This window comes from Excalfactoria chinensis, chromosome 5, assembly GCF_039878825.1.
Source record: "Excalfactoria chinensis isolate bCotChi1 chromosome 5, bCotChi1.hap2, whole genome shotgun sequence".
Lineage (NCBI taxonomy): Eukaryota > Metazoa > Chordata > Aves > Galliformes > Phasianidae > Excalfactoria > Excalfactoria chinensis.
This window is the reverse complement of record NC_092829.1, coordinates 39,888,489-39,905,819: the sequence shown is the minus strand read 5'-3', so window position 1 is coordinate 39,905,819 and position 17,331 is coordinate 39,888,489. Positions and strand designations below refer to the sequence as shown.

At 36.2% G+C, this 17,331-nt stretch overlaps 1 protein-coding gene across 12 annotated transcripts in view; it reads left to right on the top strand.

Annotated features, from left to right (window-relative positions):
* PLEKHA7 (pleckstrin homology domain containing A7) overlaps positions 1 to 17,331 on the top strand; it is a 133,791-nt gene that overhangs the window by 98,871 nt on the left and 17,589 nt on the right. For 7 of the 12 annotated variants that reach the window (XM_072338387.1, XM_072338385.1, XM_072338384.1 and 4 more), the window contains 9 exons: positions 534 to 1,053; positions 3,051 to 3,137; positions 3,527 to 3,646; positions 5,415 to 5,468; positions 8,757 to 8,837; positions 10,898 to 10,966; positions 11,132 to 11,212; positions 12,409 to 12,558; positions 14,377 to 14,478. In XM_072338387.1, coding sequence (XP_072194488.1) covers positions 534 to 1,053; positions 3,051 to 3,137; positions 3,527 to 3,646; positions 5,415 to 5,468; positions 8,757 to 8,837; positions 10,898 to 10,966; positions 11,132 to 11,212; positions 12,409 to 12,558; positions 14,377 to 14,478 — 1,264 coding nt within the window. The remainder of the gene's footprint in view (positions 1 to 533; positions 1,054 to 3,050; positions 3,138 to 3,526; positions 3,647 to 5,414; positions 5,469 to 8,756; positions 8,838 to 10,897; positions 10,967 to 11,131; positions 11,213 to 12,408; positions 12,559 to 14,376; positions 14,479 to 17,331) is intronic. The other 5 variants (XM_072338390.1, XM_072338395.1, XM_072338394.1 and 2 more) reach the window with 3 other exon arrangements.

The following is a 17,331-nucleotide window of genomic DNA, read 5'->3' as shown; positions in this document are numbered from 1 at the left end:
TTGTTCATGTTAACGAAGCAGAAAATGAATAAGAGACTTATTCTGTGATGAGTGAGGTTTCTTCCCATGCGTGATGGTAGTTGTTTGCAACAGGCATGTATTTGCTGTTTGCAGACTGCACCACCTGGTGGTGAAGAGGCCTTTGGAAAAAATGCATATTTTTAATTTGCTGACTTCCTCTTTAAAACCAACAGTCATTTCTGTCTTTGTGTTTTGACACTCATTTTGGTCTAAGTAAAGGTAATGCAGCTGTTCCTTATGATTATCTCTAATAGGTCATTCTTGCTGAGATGCAATTAAAAGCCTCTCTTTTTACTGTTTGCATCCGGACATGAATTCTGTGTAATGTTTTTGTGCGGGGTAGATTTCATTTCATTAACTTTATTAATGTTTTGTAAACTCTTTTTGAAGGCATTCTGTATTTGGAGTCTTGTAGCTAATGCCATCCCAGGGTTTGTTTTGTTGTTGTTCTTCTTTTTTTTTTTTTTCAATGTAACTTATATGCTAAAGTTTTACTCTTTCCCCCTTCACAGCCTTGCTTCTGATCTGACTCTCACACGTCAGGGTCCCAATCCACCTTTTTCTGAAAACTATCACACTTTGCCAAAGAATACCAGGCAGCCTTCAGGGAGCTCACCGCCGACACTAAGTCGCAATTTGCCGAGTGACTACAAGTATGCACAAGATCGTGTTAGCCACTTGAAGATGTCCCAGGAGGAAAGGAAAGCAAATAAGGATGGAACTGTTTGGCAGCTCTACGAGTGGCAGCAGAGACAGCAATTTAAGCATGGCAGCCCCACTGCCCCTCTTTATGTAAGCTCTTCAGATTTTATTGATCGTGGTAAGTCAAAAAGTTCATTGGATGTTCCACGATCGATATCTGTTCCACCCTCTCCATCTGATATTCCTCCACCTGGACCTCCAAAAAGCTTTCTCCCGAGGAGACCGCACACTCCTGCAGAAAGGCTTACAGTTAAACCATCTGATGAGAGGCAGACTGCAGACAGTCCTTTTGCTGGATCACCCAGGAAGACTCAAAGTAATGCTCTCAAGGTTTGTACTCAGCATAACAATTTCAAGCTGCTTTACATGTAGCGTCATATACTGAATGTTTAATTTAGTAATTTTGGTTGGATCTTGCAAGTTGTGAGAGTTAGCACAGTGGGTGGTTTTCACCTAAAACTCATATCTTTGTGATTATTTCAGATTCATTTTTGTGTGTGTTTTTTGAAAGGCAGATCGGTGACTCATCACACTGAGCTGGAATATTTTCATTCAATACCCGGGAGGGGTGTGTGTGTATAAATATATATATAAAATATACACAAATTAGTGTTTTAATGAATAGTGTAGAGAACAGTATAAAAGACAAAAGGATGAACACATCTTTGATTATATATTCACGGTCATGGTTTTAAATGTTTGCCATGTCTACTTTCTCTTAACCTTTTGCAAGTATAGTTGGTCACACAGCTAATCCAGTTTGTACTAACGGCTAAAAGCATGATACGTTTTTTTCATGCATTTGGCAGTTTATATTCTTCTGGACTAACTACAGTCAGGTCGTGTTGGTCTTAAATTCCTCAGAAGGTTCAAGTCTAAGTGTGGTTGATTGTAGGCATTTTTTAACCTCTTCTCCAGAGATGACAGTGGCTTTCTTGCTCAGTACTTTGTGTAGCTCTCCTTGCCTGAGGTAACTGGGAAAATTAAGGATTGAATCAGTATAGAACTTGTTTGCCTTGGTAGGACTTACTCTGGAATAAGTGGAAATAAAAGCTTCTGCATTCTGCCAATTTTTTAACATCAAACGTAAGCTCTGTTGAGGAAAGTATTTGCCAAGAAAGAGTCTTGTACGTTCACAAACTCGGCGTGAGTTCAGGACTGTGAATTTCGGTTGTGTGCCAACTTCATCATGCACAGCAGATTTTTCCTAGTGTATGCTGTGTAGCTGTCAGATGTCTTTCAGCATCTCTAGATTTATAATTCTGAGTCAGGGGATGAAGCAGTCTGGTGATGTGCAGCACTGAAAATTATTCTAAACTCTTGTTAGTTATATCAGACATTAGTTTCTCTACATTGAAATTGAAGCAGCGTTACAATGAGGGAATACATAGCAGTTTCTTTCCTTTCTGTGTGGTGTAGCTGCATGAATTTTACTCATAAAATAAAACTCTTTTCATGTTACATTATTTTAATATGAAACCATATCTGAAAACAAAATTTTCACTGCAAAATTTCTCTGTAGGGGGTTTCTTGAGTAGAAATGCTTGTGTTCTTGTATGTAAGCACAGCACATCATTTTACATTTAAACGTACACGTCTACTGAAGTTTGTGATACTCCCCCCTTACAGGAATGCTTTAATTCCATCCAGATGCATGTTTAAAAAAAAAAAACAAAACCAAAAAATAGAACTCAATAGCATTCAGTGAGATTCAGAAGTGAGTAACAATAAATCATCAGACATTTGATCTGCCTTTAAGTAAGCCAATAAGAGCTTGACATCAAGGGAAAGATGGAAGAGTGGATGTGAAGTGGGTACTTCCAGTATAAGCAGAAAGAGACAGATCATATTGCTTACTATGACCTGGTACTAATGGGACCCCTTGCCACAAGGTGTCACTCCTGTCAGTGGCTTAGTGGTGGAGAACTGTTCCATAGCTAAAGGAGGACATTCACAGTTGTTACTGCATGGTGTACAAGCCCGCTATTTAAAGGTGTTAAGCCAAGCAGATTTACTCTGGGAGACATTACGTGTGCGTGTGTGAAATTTTGAGTGTTTTTTTTACTTGATGAAAACAGCTTTGCACGTGCTTTTGAGGCTGCTTGTGCTGCCAGAATCCACTGCTCTGTCCAGCATCATAGGTTGTATTTGTTCATTTATAAATTCTGCATAATTATTGGAGGCTCTGGCTGGCCCCTGATCTAAGCATGGCTTGAATTCAAACAGAAAGTTTATAGCAGAGGTGCATATCCTCAGAATACTCCCTCAAGTACAGCATACATCTCATTTGAGACAATGCTTATAATTCTGCCTGGGGCTTCTTGCAGAGCTCGACTCACATTGATCGACGCTCGATGCCAGCTATGGGCTACATGACCCATACCGTGAGCGCACCAAGTTTGCATGGCAAGTCGGTAAGTTGAAGGAGCAATTTCTTTGCCTTTCATGTCATCACTGTATTGTAGTTAAGTTTTAAAATCCTGCTCATTCCATAGTTGTTCTTTCTTTTTTTTAAATAAGATAAATCATAAGTAACTTGAATGTGAAACTTGAACTTAAGCAGTGTGTAGGAATAATAAAGCCTGTAGGGATTTTGCTCATACTTGCATTGTGAACAGGAGTGAGCTATTAGCACAGGATTCAACTTCTATTATGTTTATTTGACCAAATGCGGAGTTAATGAAATAATTGCTTAATCATGTCAAGTAACTGCTTTCTGGGCACTGAGGTGAAAAACATAATTACAGTTACTCTTCCTGAAGACTGCTAATTTCCTCTTTACAATGTGTCTAAATACCTGCAGCCTGAAGAGCTAACATTGCTTCTCATTCGATTAAGGAGACATCAGGCTAAGTTGGCTAGTATACGAAATTACACAATCGCACAATTACTGCAGCACTTGCCAACTAATTCCACCTATCAGGTCAGCTGCTGCTTGGTTCATCTGTACCGTATGACATTTTGTGACTCTGCAAACGCTTTGTCAGTGGCATGCTTGGGTCTGTGCTTTCTTGCCCATTCTTCGGTATTCTACAATGCCCAGATCATTTGCAGTTTTTCTTTGCTACTCTTGCTGTCAGAAATAAGCGTTTTAATCTACAGAGTACCGGTGCATATGTTTCAAAGTGTTATGTATATTTCCTCTTTGCGCTATTTCTGAAAAGGCTGCATTTTCAGAAATGTGTGTTACAAGATTAGACACGCTCATTCTAAAGCGAAACCATTTCTTTGTGCTGCTTTCATGGTGAGATTTGCTCCTTGTGCTACATGCTGCCTCACCTGCAAGTGAAAATGCATCAGCCAGTTTGTACCTTCATATGATCTTGTAACTGTACCAGTTCTGCAGGTGAACATTAGCTCATAAACATTAGTGGGCTCCTTGAACCATGAGCGGTGCTCTTGATTGCACTGATGTATGTAACTTAAACGTTGGGATGAAACAAATGTTCTTAAAGAGCACTTTGGTTTATATCAGAACCTCAAAAATAGGAATAAAACATGGTGACTCTTGCAATTGGTGGAGGCTTTATATCGGCCTAAAATTCATGGTGTGTGTGTTTTTTTTTTCAATTTGGAAAAGTTTACTTTCCTTACCTCACCTACAGAACAATTGCACTAAGGTGGTCTAGAATAATTGGGACTTCTCCTTAAAAATGGGCATACTTTCTAGTCAGGTCTTCTGACAGATTCGAAAGGTAATTGGACAGTGATTTAGGTGATGGTGTCTAAAGAAATGTAAGTGTAATGTACTGATTTTACTGCAGCAAAGGTCTTCTTTCCTTTTTTAAAATACACAGTCACATTGGCTCAAGCTTGAGAATGGTATAGTTCTTTTATAGTACTTTGGGTCTGATTTTTAGTGCACTCAGAATAGAAAATTATCAGAATTTTAGCAAAAATTGTAGAAATTTTGGCTTCTCACCATGTCTGCTTGCAACAGTTAGGTTTTACTTTGTTACCTATCACAAATACCTCTTATGAAAAAAGAAGTAACTTTCAAATGAGGTCTTGTGTATGCTTTTCTTGAACTAATTCTAAGGAAGATGTTACAGGTTGAAATGTACCTATGTGACTAAGCTGACAACAGTTAGGGGTGAGCTGCTGAAAAAGAGGGATGAAGTTGAATGCTGTCACTTATAGTGAAATGGATTCTCCAATCACACGAGTGAGATCTTAGTGTTTTATTCATGAAGCTTATTTCTTGCCTTTGTTAAATGAAGAGGTGCTTATCTTAAAATGTGTGTGCAGTCTGATCAAGAAGTGTTCTAATGATTTTTATATACAGGCTTCTATTTATATGTGACATTCAGTTAGGCAGATGACTTTTCCTAGGGATACATTGTGCTAGAGGACAACTCCACAATCTTTTTGATGAAGGGATAGTCATCAGAAATTGGTCTTGAAAATGCATTGTTTGTGTAGTTTTGTATCCCATTAGCAGTGTAAAAACTAAGTCTATCTGTTCAAAGAGTGGACATGAGGTAGAAATGATCTCAGGAAATATTTTGCCCATTTTTCAGCTGTAAATAGCAATATGCTGGTGGAGCAAATGTGCTTTTGATGTACTTCCCTACTCTGTTATTTTGTTTACTTTATCATCATCTTCTTTATATATCCAATCTTTTTTTAAAGTTATTTTTCAAACCTTCAAATACATTTTATTTTTTCTTTTTCTGTGCACTTACCCAAAGGCTGATGACACTTATATCCAATTGAAAAAGGATTTGGAGTATTTGGATCTGAAGGTAAGCTTTTATAGAAGTTTACTTCCATTGTTTTATAACCTAGCTGTCTTTGTGTATCATCTTTGTACTCTCAGGTTTTAGAATCATTTTCCTTTCAGAAACTGGAACTCTGTGCCTTTTGCTATCATTGTGCTTAAAATAGTATGTGCTTATAGTAGTAGTTATGGAACTGACATGCAAACTCAGAAAATGGTTGGTACTTCAGTTTCTATTTAGAACTTGCATCGCAGATACTTCAGATGGGTCAGTGTTTTGTGGATTTAAAAGAAATAAGTTTACAAACTGCTTCAAAATGTTTTTGCTGTTGCTTTAGAGACAATATGAAGTCAGCTCCTCTAAGTTAAGACACGTGTTCAGTTTTTTCCCTTTAAGTTTATACGAGCTGTCTTTTCTCTTGTTTTTATAATAGGCTGTATTTATAATGCATTTTTTTGGCGAAAATGTGGTGATTAATTGGAAGCTTTCGTTGTTTCCATGTTCTGATGGCTAAGAGATACCAGTTATATATTCATTCATGCATACAATAAAATTTGCCCATGTAAGGATAGGTAATATTTCGTAGAGATAAAAATATAATATGGTGTTCAGCAACAGAATATCTGTCTAAATGAAATTACTTCTGTTCCTGATACATCTGATAGTTGGCAATTTGAAAGCACTTTTTGATAGCAGGTATTTCAAGAAAAAAAATCAGACTTCATAATCAATGATATTGCTTAATAAAGCAGTCATTCCATGCTGTGTAGCATATCTTACCATATACGAATCATATGGTGTCTCTGAAATAAAGGTGAAGTTTGACACCTTATAATCCTTGCTTATTTGTCTGTAGTTATCAGTGATGCCAAGAGGCTTTGACTGTATGCTATATAATGAGCTGCTGGGACCACTAGTATGGCAACTTCAGTTTCATCTGATGCTTGCATGATTGAATATGCAACCAAATACATCAATAGAAAATATTAGCAATACAAATATATGTATTGCATAGTATATGTGGTGTATGTAGACTAAATGATAGCATGTATAAACTGTTATAATCATTTACATACAAATGTAAAATCAGTTGGACGTGTATCGCTTTAGGCCTTGTTCTTGATGTGCTCTTGGCTGTGCCAAATGTAACTGCATCCCAAGCCTTTGGCTGAGTTTTGTGACATTTCAATTTAGGAGGTCCTGCAATCACTTTCCTTGTTACAAGTGACCATGTTGTAAGTACCTGAAAATGTTAGGTGCTTAGGGAAATAAATAGGATGGGTTGTTAGCTTTTTAGTGAATTCGGGGTACAAAGAGTTTCTTGGCCCCCTGAGAGCTCCCCTTGTGCCTACCAAAAGCAGCCAGAATGAAAAATGTATGGGGGCAACCTGATCTTTCTGCAAGAAGAAACTTAATATTACTTTGCATTTCCTTTTGACAAATCTTGACAGTCAAAGTGTCAAGTGAAGTTCCATAAGAATGATGTAATTTTTGAAGGTGTCTGTTTGTTTTTCAGATATTTTCATGCTCAAAAGAGTAACCTTCTTTCAGTAATGGTCTGAAAATATGAAATTCAGATCAGGGTGCTGAGAGATTAAAATGATATTGTGAAATTTGAGTAGGTGTCTGTGTTCTTATTGAATTTGTACTTTGCCATTAAGTGTAAATTATTGAACTCGCAGTATGAGGAAAGCTAGTATCAGTGGAACAAAGCAAATTACAGATTGATTTGGTAATGGTGGAATATTGTGAATTCATGATTAGTATACAGGGTGCCTTTCATTGAAGGCTTAGATATAGTGCCCTTTATTTCAAATATCAGTTTTGACTTCATTAGCCTTTGAGTTAGATCTACTCCGATGAGACAATTTCAGATAGGCTTAAAAATGAAGTTAGGCATTTCTGCTTTATTATTTCTGAACATATTTCTTCTTAGATGTTGTGAAATGTAACTTTTCAACTAGGAATAGCAATTAAACATTTAATTAACTACGTAATTTGTGCTGTAGTATTAAAGCAGGGTGCAATTACTGATTATGAGGCATTTGGTAATTTGTTATAAGTCAGATGTTTTGTCCCCACAGTAGCCTCGGTCTTATCCTACTTTACCAGTCCATTTTTGATTATTATTTAAAAGCTGAAATATATTATCTAAGAAACATTTTGATGTTAGTACTAGGATGGTATTGTTCAACATTACAGTGCTTTGTCATAAGAGTGGCATAAATGATATAAATATGCTTTGCAAATATTATACTTTTTCTCCTACATCAAACTAGTTCTGACATTAAAAAAAGTGCCAGGATATCGTGTTCTCTTTCACTCATGAAACAGAGGGATGTAGGAATGAAAGAGATGTTGCATCTCTATGCTATGAAACAACATTTTCTTTTTTGCAAATGGATTTCCACAGGTGTGTGTTATGGCTTTTTTTTTAATCCCTTAAACAAAGGTGTAAAGTTGTGACTCTGTTTTAAAAGAGCAGAAATAGTGAGCAAGAGATTCTTTCCCCACAGATCTCCAAGATGATGTTGCAAACAAAGGTGAAGCATGAAAGGGAAAGATTTTTTTTCCTTTCCAAGATAAATAAAGTTCAGTCAGGCCAAAGGAGTTCTGGGCAGTGGTTGCACTTCCAAATAGTTCACAGACATTCCTGAGAGACTTGCACAAAGCATGAATGAGTAAGGCCTGCTGAAGTGCAAAGTTTCTGCTTCTAAGTATATGTTGTGCAATTATTCCAAGCCAATTTGGGTCCCTCTCCAGTTGTTCGGCACTGGTGCTGCTTGTTCTTCTGCAGTCACGTGTGAAGCCCTTTTGTTGGAAGAGGTTGCTAGTACAAGGTTATGCTGCACAGGTATCTAAGGAAATGCTGCACGGCAGGTCTTTGTTATGGGAGTAATGGTAAGTCTGAGTGTGCTTCTGATGGCTTCATTTACAAAGCATTTGACTGCGTTGCTCCATTTATCAGCATAGGGCTCTTGGTGCAAGAGTTATGTTCTACATGACAGAAAATGTCTTACCGTTACCTATGGTGCTTGTTAAGCTGTGATTGTGCTGTGTGCTGGTATGTGTGCTTTGCAAAAGTAAAAAACAGAAGTCTTATGGTTGGATGAATGATCTACTGAAAATAATAAAATAGGTAACTAATTATAGTTTCCATAACGGTACAATATATAGACTCTAAACCTTGAGGATCTGTGTGAAAGAAGAACGTGAAATTGCTGCTACTTATGGAGTTTTATGTGCTAAGGTTTTCTATCTTCAGTCCTTACATCTATAACAAGCTATTGTTCAAACTTGTGTTTAAAACAGATAGAAAATAATGGACCTCTGATCAACATGATTTACAAAGTGCTGAAGAACTCAGCACAGGGGTTGCTTTCCAGTATACATGTAAGATTGCTTGCATCCAAAATGCTTTCATCCCATTGCTTTTTAAAGTAGCAGTCGATGTTTATATATTCTGGCTTTTGCAGGTGTCTTATAGCAAACAGTAGAACTTTATGTAAGATTATTTTTTTTCCCCCTTTTCTTCTTTTTTTCTCCCACTGCCTTTTGGAGTCTGTATGTGAAGTTATGGCTGTCCTCAGTGTTTGGTTTCATTTTGTCATGAAAATGATTGTGTCAAGCAGCAAGTCCAATGTGTAAATTTGGAAAGTGTGAAAGCATGCTGAACCTTCATTCTGTTCTCATACTGCTTGAAAATCAACAAAATCCGTATAGCTGTGATTACGTAATTTGAAGTCTTAGAATGGGCGGACTGTGTATTTGTCTTAATTTCATTGCTTTGAAAAAGGCTTTTGCATTCTGTTAGTTTGCCAGTAATGATTTTACTTATTGTTACTTGGACATGCTGACGTTGCTTCCTGTATGTGGTTGTTTCTTGGTGTTATACATAGGGTCTAGCACTTAAATAATTCCAGTAGTACCTTTGGAAGATGGGATTTTTCTTAAACATATTTACTGTTGAAAATATTTGAAGATCAAAATATAAATTTTGAGAGACAGTGAAACGCTTTTTGGTTTTTGGAGTGGAAAAGTAATAAATGTGTAACTTTCTCCATGTGAAATCCCACAATAAGTATGTTAATGGAGCCCGCAGTCAGAGGGGAGGGGATATTAAACATCAATTAAGCATCTTAATTCTGTTCTAAACGTAGTTTATCTGAAAATACTCAAATGGGCTGTGATCTGAGAAAGTTGTATCAAAGATTGACTTCCACTTGCAGTAAAAAATAACTACTTTAAGAAATCACGTGTGACCCTGTTAAGTTGATTAGGAAGTCATGTTGCTTAAGTCTATAGACTGCCAGTCAGCAAATAGGAAACTGCTCTTTCTTTCCCTCTTAAAGAATTAAACAGAGAAAACCACTCCAACCACAAGAACTATGAAAACTACTAATTTCCCTACCAGTTCAAACAACAACAACAATAAATCTAACTTTGTTATTCAATACAATAATTAGGTGATCTTTTCTATATTCTTGAGTGTATTTGAGCACTGTACTTCTCAGTAGCAGGTATTCCTTTGGTAAGGTAGTATTGGTAATAGGTGAACAGCTGGACTGGATGATCTTTTAGGTCTTTTCCAACCTTGGTGATTCTGTGATTCTATTTGATTTAATGAGTCTTTAAAAGTATTCTAATTGAGTAAGGCTTTTAAAATTGTACAGTTCATGAACTGTTCTATATGACCATTCTCTTAGTCTTGTTTATTCATCAAAAGAGTCAAGTGTAAACAGTGGAAGTAATACACTTTTCTGCAGGGATAGACATGCCTTCATGTTAGGCTTGCTGGAAGGTTGGAAGTGTGATATAGTACAGTCTGTATCAATTTAAAAACTGAATTATGTGAGGAGGTAATATTCCCATAAGAAATGAAATATGGAAACAGTGATTTATGGAATGAGAAATTAGAAATATCATAAACATTATAAAGTTAAATGGCATTTAAATTTCACCCTGCAGTTTCATAGCAGTCTGTCTTTAATAACATGCACCCCTGTGCTATGGAAGAGACTGTCCTTTGTATAATGAAATAGATGCCAGAAAGGTATATTTCAGTCATCGATTAATGCTGTTACACTTGCAGTTGCATATTCTAAAAGTACTATTCAAATCCTCATGGGCTCAAGGAAGTTATTAAAAGCAAAGAGATAAAACTGTTGGGTTTTGCAGGAACAGGACGCTTGTAACCACGGACAAATGGGATTGTGCCATTTTGTACAGTTTTTAGCTACAATAAGGGTCGTTAAATAGCACAGTATAACTGATAATCTTTTCTGATTACATTTTAGAGAAGATAAATGCACTTTTAAGAGACTTGTATCCAAAATTTTATCTTATTAACCTTTGTGGTTAAACATGAATATTTAACAAACTTCTGTTTTTATGTCTGAATGGTAGTTAAGTTTTAATTTGCAACTCAGACCTTTCAAACCTGTTCCTCGTAGGTGTCGGGGCGTGATACGCTAAAAGAGCGAAGTACAAAACCTGTCAAGGTTGCAGAAAGTGATATCGATGTAAGTATCAACCACCACTTCAGAAACTCTGGTGTTGTTTTGGCCATTTGTTGTACTGTTAATTGTTGCATTTATTGTTCTCCTCGGGATAAACTATTGTTAGTGGAGGCTTTTCTTCTTCTTAAAATTCTGATGTTACATACACCGATATGGTTTTATTTTCAGGTCAAGCTGAGCGTATTCTGCGAGCAGGACAGAATTCTGCAGGACTTGGAGGACAAAATAAGAGCTCTTAAGGAAAATAAAGTAAGGATAAAAAGAACATAAAATTAAAAATAATAATAAAGTATGGAATTTCAAATAAAATTACTGGATGCTACTTGCTTTGTGATAGTTTTCTCTGAGAATGCACGTAAACTTTTGTATGAGAAACACTTTTTTACATTGAAGTTGAGTACCTGCTTTTAGAAAAGGTTTTTGAAGATCAATGTCTTGAAACCCTATACAGTTAATCTTCTGGCATCATTCACAAACTGGGTTGCATATGCTTGGTTTTGCTTAATGTCTTAGATTCATGTAGTGGGAGGTAGTCATGTTTCATTTGCAGTTCTTCCCACGCATGCAAGCACTGTTTGCATAAACAGCAGCGTGCTGTGTGTGGTAGTGAGATTCCCATTTGTAGTCATTTGGGAACTATGCTTGTTTATTGATAGCTTGGAGCATTGTTCTGAGGTTTGTGACTGAGATGCTGGAATACTTCTGGACAAGTTTATACTTGGAACCTTCCTACTTCCCTCCATGCCCTTTCAAGTCATAGTTTGAACAGTAAACAATACCAGAAGTATCTCCTATTCTTCCCTTCTTGTGTGTATCTGCTTCTGGAACAAGGAACTATAGCTGTCAAAGAGTCTAAGGCTAGGTAGTTCAGAATAAAAGGCATTGTGAAATGGAAGTCCCATCAAGTAGATCCTTCAGAGAGCTGTTGTGCAGAAATGCCTCACTGCTACTTCTGACTGAATGCATCAGACCTACTTAGTGTTTAGGTAGTGTTTTAATCTCTCACATGGCTGCTTTAATTCTAGCAATGAGTGAGAAGTTGTCTATAAATAAACTGTTAGTACTGTGGTGTGCTAGGGCTATCACACTTCTGTGCTGCTTAAGGGGATTCTTCTAAAATTGTAAATTACAGTTTTACACAGACTATAAGTAGAAAACTTCTCACTGATTTGTGTTTTCAACAGGTTTGATGATTTAAACATCTTCTATAGAAGATATTAGAAAATTTTAAAATTTAGAATTTTAAGTGATTAACTCTATTGCAGTGTTTCATTCATTTACATCTTAGTCTCCGCAGTAGCAGGCCAATCCTAGCCTAGTGGCTTAGAGGTAACGCTGGGGGCATAGAATACAGTTTTTACATTCACAAAGATAAATTTATTAAGTTTGCCATCAATGGTGAAAGCTTACTGTTGTCTGCTTCTCTGTTTTCTGCTGCTTCTTAGGATCAGCTGGAGTCTGTTTTGGAGGTGTTACACAGGCAGATGGAACAGTACAAAGACCAACCACAGCATGCAGAAAAAATTTCATACCAGCAAAGACTTTTGCAAGAAGATCTTATACGTATTCGGGCAGAAATATCCAAAGTTTCAACGGTACGTATTTCGGGTTGCTTTAAGAAAGCAGTAGTTAAGATACCAATTAGAGGAAAACTGTATATTTTTCCTTAAATCCTATTGTGATCTGATTTTGTTAAAGTGCAGGATGATAAATCAGAAATCCAAATGTTTATGGGCGACCTCTCCAGCTTTCCTCTTCAGTGCACTTCCTTCAAAAGCTTAGAGTTTCATTTAATAGTTTTGTCTGATATGTATAGGGTTTAAATAGCAAATCTTTCAGCTAATCCTTTTTGCAGTGCAGATATCATAAACATAATCATATTTATATTTTTCCAAGGGAAAAGGGGGTGGGTCTATTTGTATTCCAGTCAAAATTTACCATTGCCATTACAAGTTAATAAATACCCAAATGCAACTTAACTTAACGTTGCATTTTTCTTAAATAAAAATATTTGTAAGAATTGGCAATGAAAGAATAATATAAGCTGCGTGCTGTGTGCTCATTGTATTAATATTATCTCTCAATGAAAATGGGACCTGCTCTTCATAAAATTGTTTTAGAGTTGCTTGAACACCTTTTCTGTAGTGAGATCTGAACATTAAGATGCCAGTAGTAGTTAAATGTATATGTACAATGTTTTCTGCCTGTAGAAAATACATATGGTCTGTGAAAGCTCTTTATGTTCTATCTGGCAAGCAGCAAGTCATTGTGAGAATGGCTGCACTAGCCCAGTCCAAGGCTTCTTCTCATGAAGTGTTAGGGTTCAGCAGAGGGCATATTCATGTGTTTTGGGAAGAGTAAGGTTAAGGGATGGGTGGTGTGTTTTCTGTGTTAATCAATCCAGCTTCTATTTTCTGATCATAAAATTCATGAGACCATTATTTTATGTCTACTTAGTAATCCTCAGTATATCTAATTTCCAAGCTCACTTCCTTATTAAATTCTATGAATCGTTTGCATCCAAAACATAATTTGACAAGGCATTGTGTAGATCTGTTTCCCACTGTGTGGGCAGCCAGTTTATTTGTTTTGAGCCTGACTCACACTTGTTTCATGTGACAGACCCTTGTTGGTGTACGAGGGTGGGGAACTATCAGTCACTATCCGATCTACCAGTGCACCTCATGGTTTTGTATGCCTCCAAACTCTCTCTTTCAAACTTTGGAGGAAAAGAAACCTACTCTCACCCTTTACACTGACTTGAATTTTCACAGTTCTGTGTCAGAAAGCATACTGTGGGTGCCATGGGTGCTGGAAATAATCTAAGTGACATAAAAGGAATTGGATAGTTTTATTTTTCAGGTGTCTGCTTATTTATTTGCTTACAATGGCTCTGCAGTGCTGTAAGTGGAACTTACAAAGAATATCATACTTTGTGTCTTAAAATATCATTTCAGGTTTAGGTGACTGTTTGAATTTTAGTTGTGAACTTGCTTCAAGTAGAGCAGGAAAGTAGAAGGGAAGTAGAATGTGCTTCTTTTATAGCATAGTAGAGTCAGTTAAACTGTCAACAGCAGTTTTATGGTTAAGAAACGGTTTTGTATCTGTGAGCTGGCAAGAACTTCTCAACTAGGGATTCTTAATGTAGTACTGTAATCAATAAAGCATTTTGAAGTGTATCTTCAAGATAGAGGGAGTGTGTATATATATGTATATAAATATTAAATACATATAAATATATATGTATACATGTTTCTATATGTGTGTGTGTATATATACAAATATAAAATACAGGCTACAAACCAGACTTTTTTACATCTCTTTATAAAGGAAAAAAGTCCATCTTAAGAACTTTCAATTAGAATTGATCCTGTTTGATCATAATTGTGCTAGAGTATTATCTTTGTTTTTAGGAAATGGAAAATGCCTGGAAAGAATATCTGAAACTAGAAAATGACGTGAGCCAGCTGAAAAAAGCCTTACAGGAACAGATGAATAGTTCATTGATATCTCAGGTGAGTCTGTTTACAGACACTAGTTTACGTGTGAGAAGGCCATCTCTGAACTTGAAAGCTATCATCTCATAAGAGAGATGCTCTGTAATTTTTGCATTGCATTCAGCTGTCGCATCTTAGTTTGTGAAGTTCTGAAACCCTGGCAGCATTGCTGTGCAGTAACTAAGCTATCTTCAGGTGTCTAATAGCTTCTAAGTTTCTCATGCAAATTTGTCATTATTTGATTAAGTTTTTATTACATGCTGACATCTAGACATTGATAACGTATTTAATTTATAAGACTGTGCAGGGCTTCTTAGTCATACATTTATTTGATCTGACATTGTTGGATTCTTTATCCATTTTTAAGAACATCACTTGCTGGCTTGTTATTGTCATTACTTGCTCTTTGTCATGTTCTTCTATTTATGGAAGATTTATTTCTGCAGATTGTTTTGTGAAGTGGAATAAGTGTTTAACAGCATCGCAGTTTTAAATCAATTATTCAGTTTTGAATCTTACAAAGAAGCTTTGTTTGAAGCTGAGCTATTCTGTTTGCTGAGCTGGATGTGACATATGAGATTAATTCTGCATACCTGCTTGTAACTGATGATTTTATCCTTAGGGCCAGGAGTGCAGTTCAGGTTATTTTTCCCATGTCTGAGCACAACAGATGAATTTTAAAAGGCAAAACATGAGTAACAAAGCCAATGTGTTTCACTGGCTGAAACCGTAGCGTACTTTTCCAAGTATTTTGGACCAAAAAGCTCAATGTTTTTAATTTATGTATTTGCCAAAAACATCAGATCAGAGGCAAGTTAGTGAAAACAAATATGCTATTAATGAACTTCTTGTATCAAAACAAGAGGTGTAAAACATTTTTAAATGTTTCAGTCTTCCATTTTCAGCCACTTTTAAATTTGGTGGGTTTGTTTGTTTTTGGTGCGTGTGTGTGTGTGTGTGTGTGTGTGTGTGTGTGTAGTCAGTTTCTAGAGCCAGAATCTCATTTATTGGAGCTCAGCCGTAGAATACATTCCTCCAAAACATCCCAGGGGTATTTTAGAATAAAAATCAGGTCTGTGCAAAGTTCACTCCATTAACAATGAGGATGTTCATGTCTACACAGAAAGCGTTTGAACAAAATACTTTATTAAACAGTTTTCATTTATGTATTGAACTTGCTTTAAATAGTGTTTGGCAAGTGATATAGCAGTACGCAGAGATGGGCAGATGGTTTACACAGAACAAACGTTAATTTACTTTAATGAGCATCTCATACCAAGTGTATGCATAAACATACCTAAGCATAGTATGTGTTTCAAGTGATACACACACACGCAGACGAATATGTTTCTGAATATCTGTTTTGGGGATATTAAGGGGAACTGATTTTCCCAGAAAGTAATGAATATTCTTAAAACCATGTTCTTTCAGAGAAGTTTCATTGCAAGTAAACACAGTCATCGTAGAAATCTAAAGACTACCTAACTGTGTATAGGCTCAAGGTTATGTATCTAACATTTTGCAGTAGCATAAAAAAAAAAACCAAAAACACTGTACTGAAAAAACTATTCATTCTTCATTAAGTATTCCTAAAAATTCTATAAAATTGCAGATGCATGTTGCTATAGAAAACAACAATCTCTCCAAACTAACTTTTCTCGCCCATGAAGTACTTTTATACCTTTTGGTGAACAGAAATCGTGCCTTTCATAATTCAAAAATAAATTAATCTCTTTATATTTTTGATCCACTCCATTTTTGGTTTAAAATATTCTCCTCGCATTTGAGATTCAACTAATGGGAAGAAATAATAGTAAAAGATCTCATGGATTGTGTATATCGCTGATCACGCAGTTTTTCTGAGTGATTTCAGAAGCAGGATTTTTTTTCTACGTGTGGGGATTTTTAACCAGTCCTGAGACTTGATCGTTGTAAATCCATCATTTGGTACCTTGTAGTCTGATTAATCTCAGAAAGACGTAATGAAATGTGCAAATTTATAGTTTGCATCCTGACAGTCTTTCAAGATATCCCATCCACAGAGTGACTTTACTGCAGGCAAATAACGCTCTCCATCATTTAAATGTTTGTGTTCTTGGCAACCTGCTTGTTGATCTATAACTTGACTGAGCATATTTTCTGAGCTAAGACAGAAAGTAGAAAGCAATTGATATGCCTTCTCTAGTTCTACGAGGTGTAAGAGCTGTTAGTAAAATTTTTCTCTTTCAGGTTTATGGGATTAATTAGCAGTTATTTTGCAGCTCCTGGCAAGTGACAGATTCCTAGGGTTGTGAAGGAGTTTGTAAGCAGTTCCTAACAACAGTGTAGCACAACCTTCTGCCTTTATAAAACCACGTGGGAAACAAACAATACTATTTATTTTTTTCTTAGTGCCTGTTGTTTTTTATTTTGTTTTATTTATTGATTTACTTATTTTATAGAAGAGTTATTAGGCATCGATTCCTTAGGAAAAATAACAGATTACAATAAATTAACAAGATTACTTACAATCTGCTGGGGGGGAGGAAACAACAAAAATCCACATGCCTTGAATAGCTTTTTCCATCTGTGGTTTTTGATGATTACAATAAACATGTGTCTGAAGTGATGGTTTCAGTAGCCACGGCCTCTAGCCACAAGATACACGAAGGCAGAGTCCAGACATTAGAGAAAGCTTCCCATTGTTGCCTGCTGGGAAGAATTAGTGGAATAAACAGGACACAAGTTGAAACCAAAGAATGCATCATATCCAGTAGGCCTAACCACCCAAGCATAGAAAGAAATTAAGTTTGTCATCCCTTCTTAATTAGTTTTGGTTTTAGATTTAATTCGTTGCAGGTTGTTAGGCGAATGTATAGCATTATTCATGGA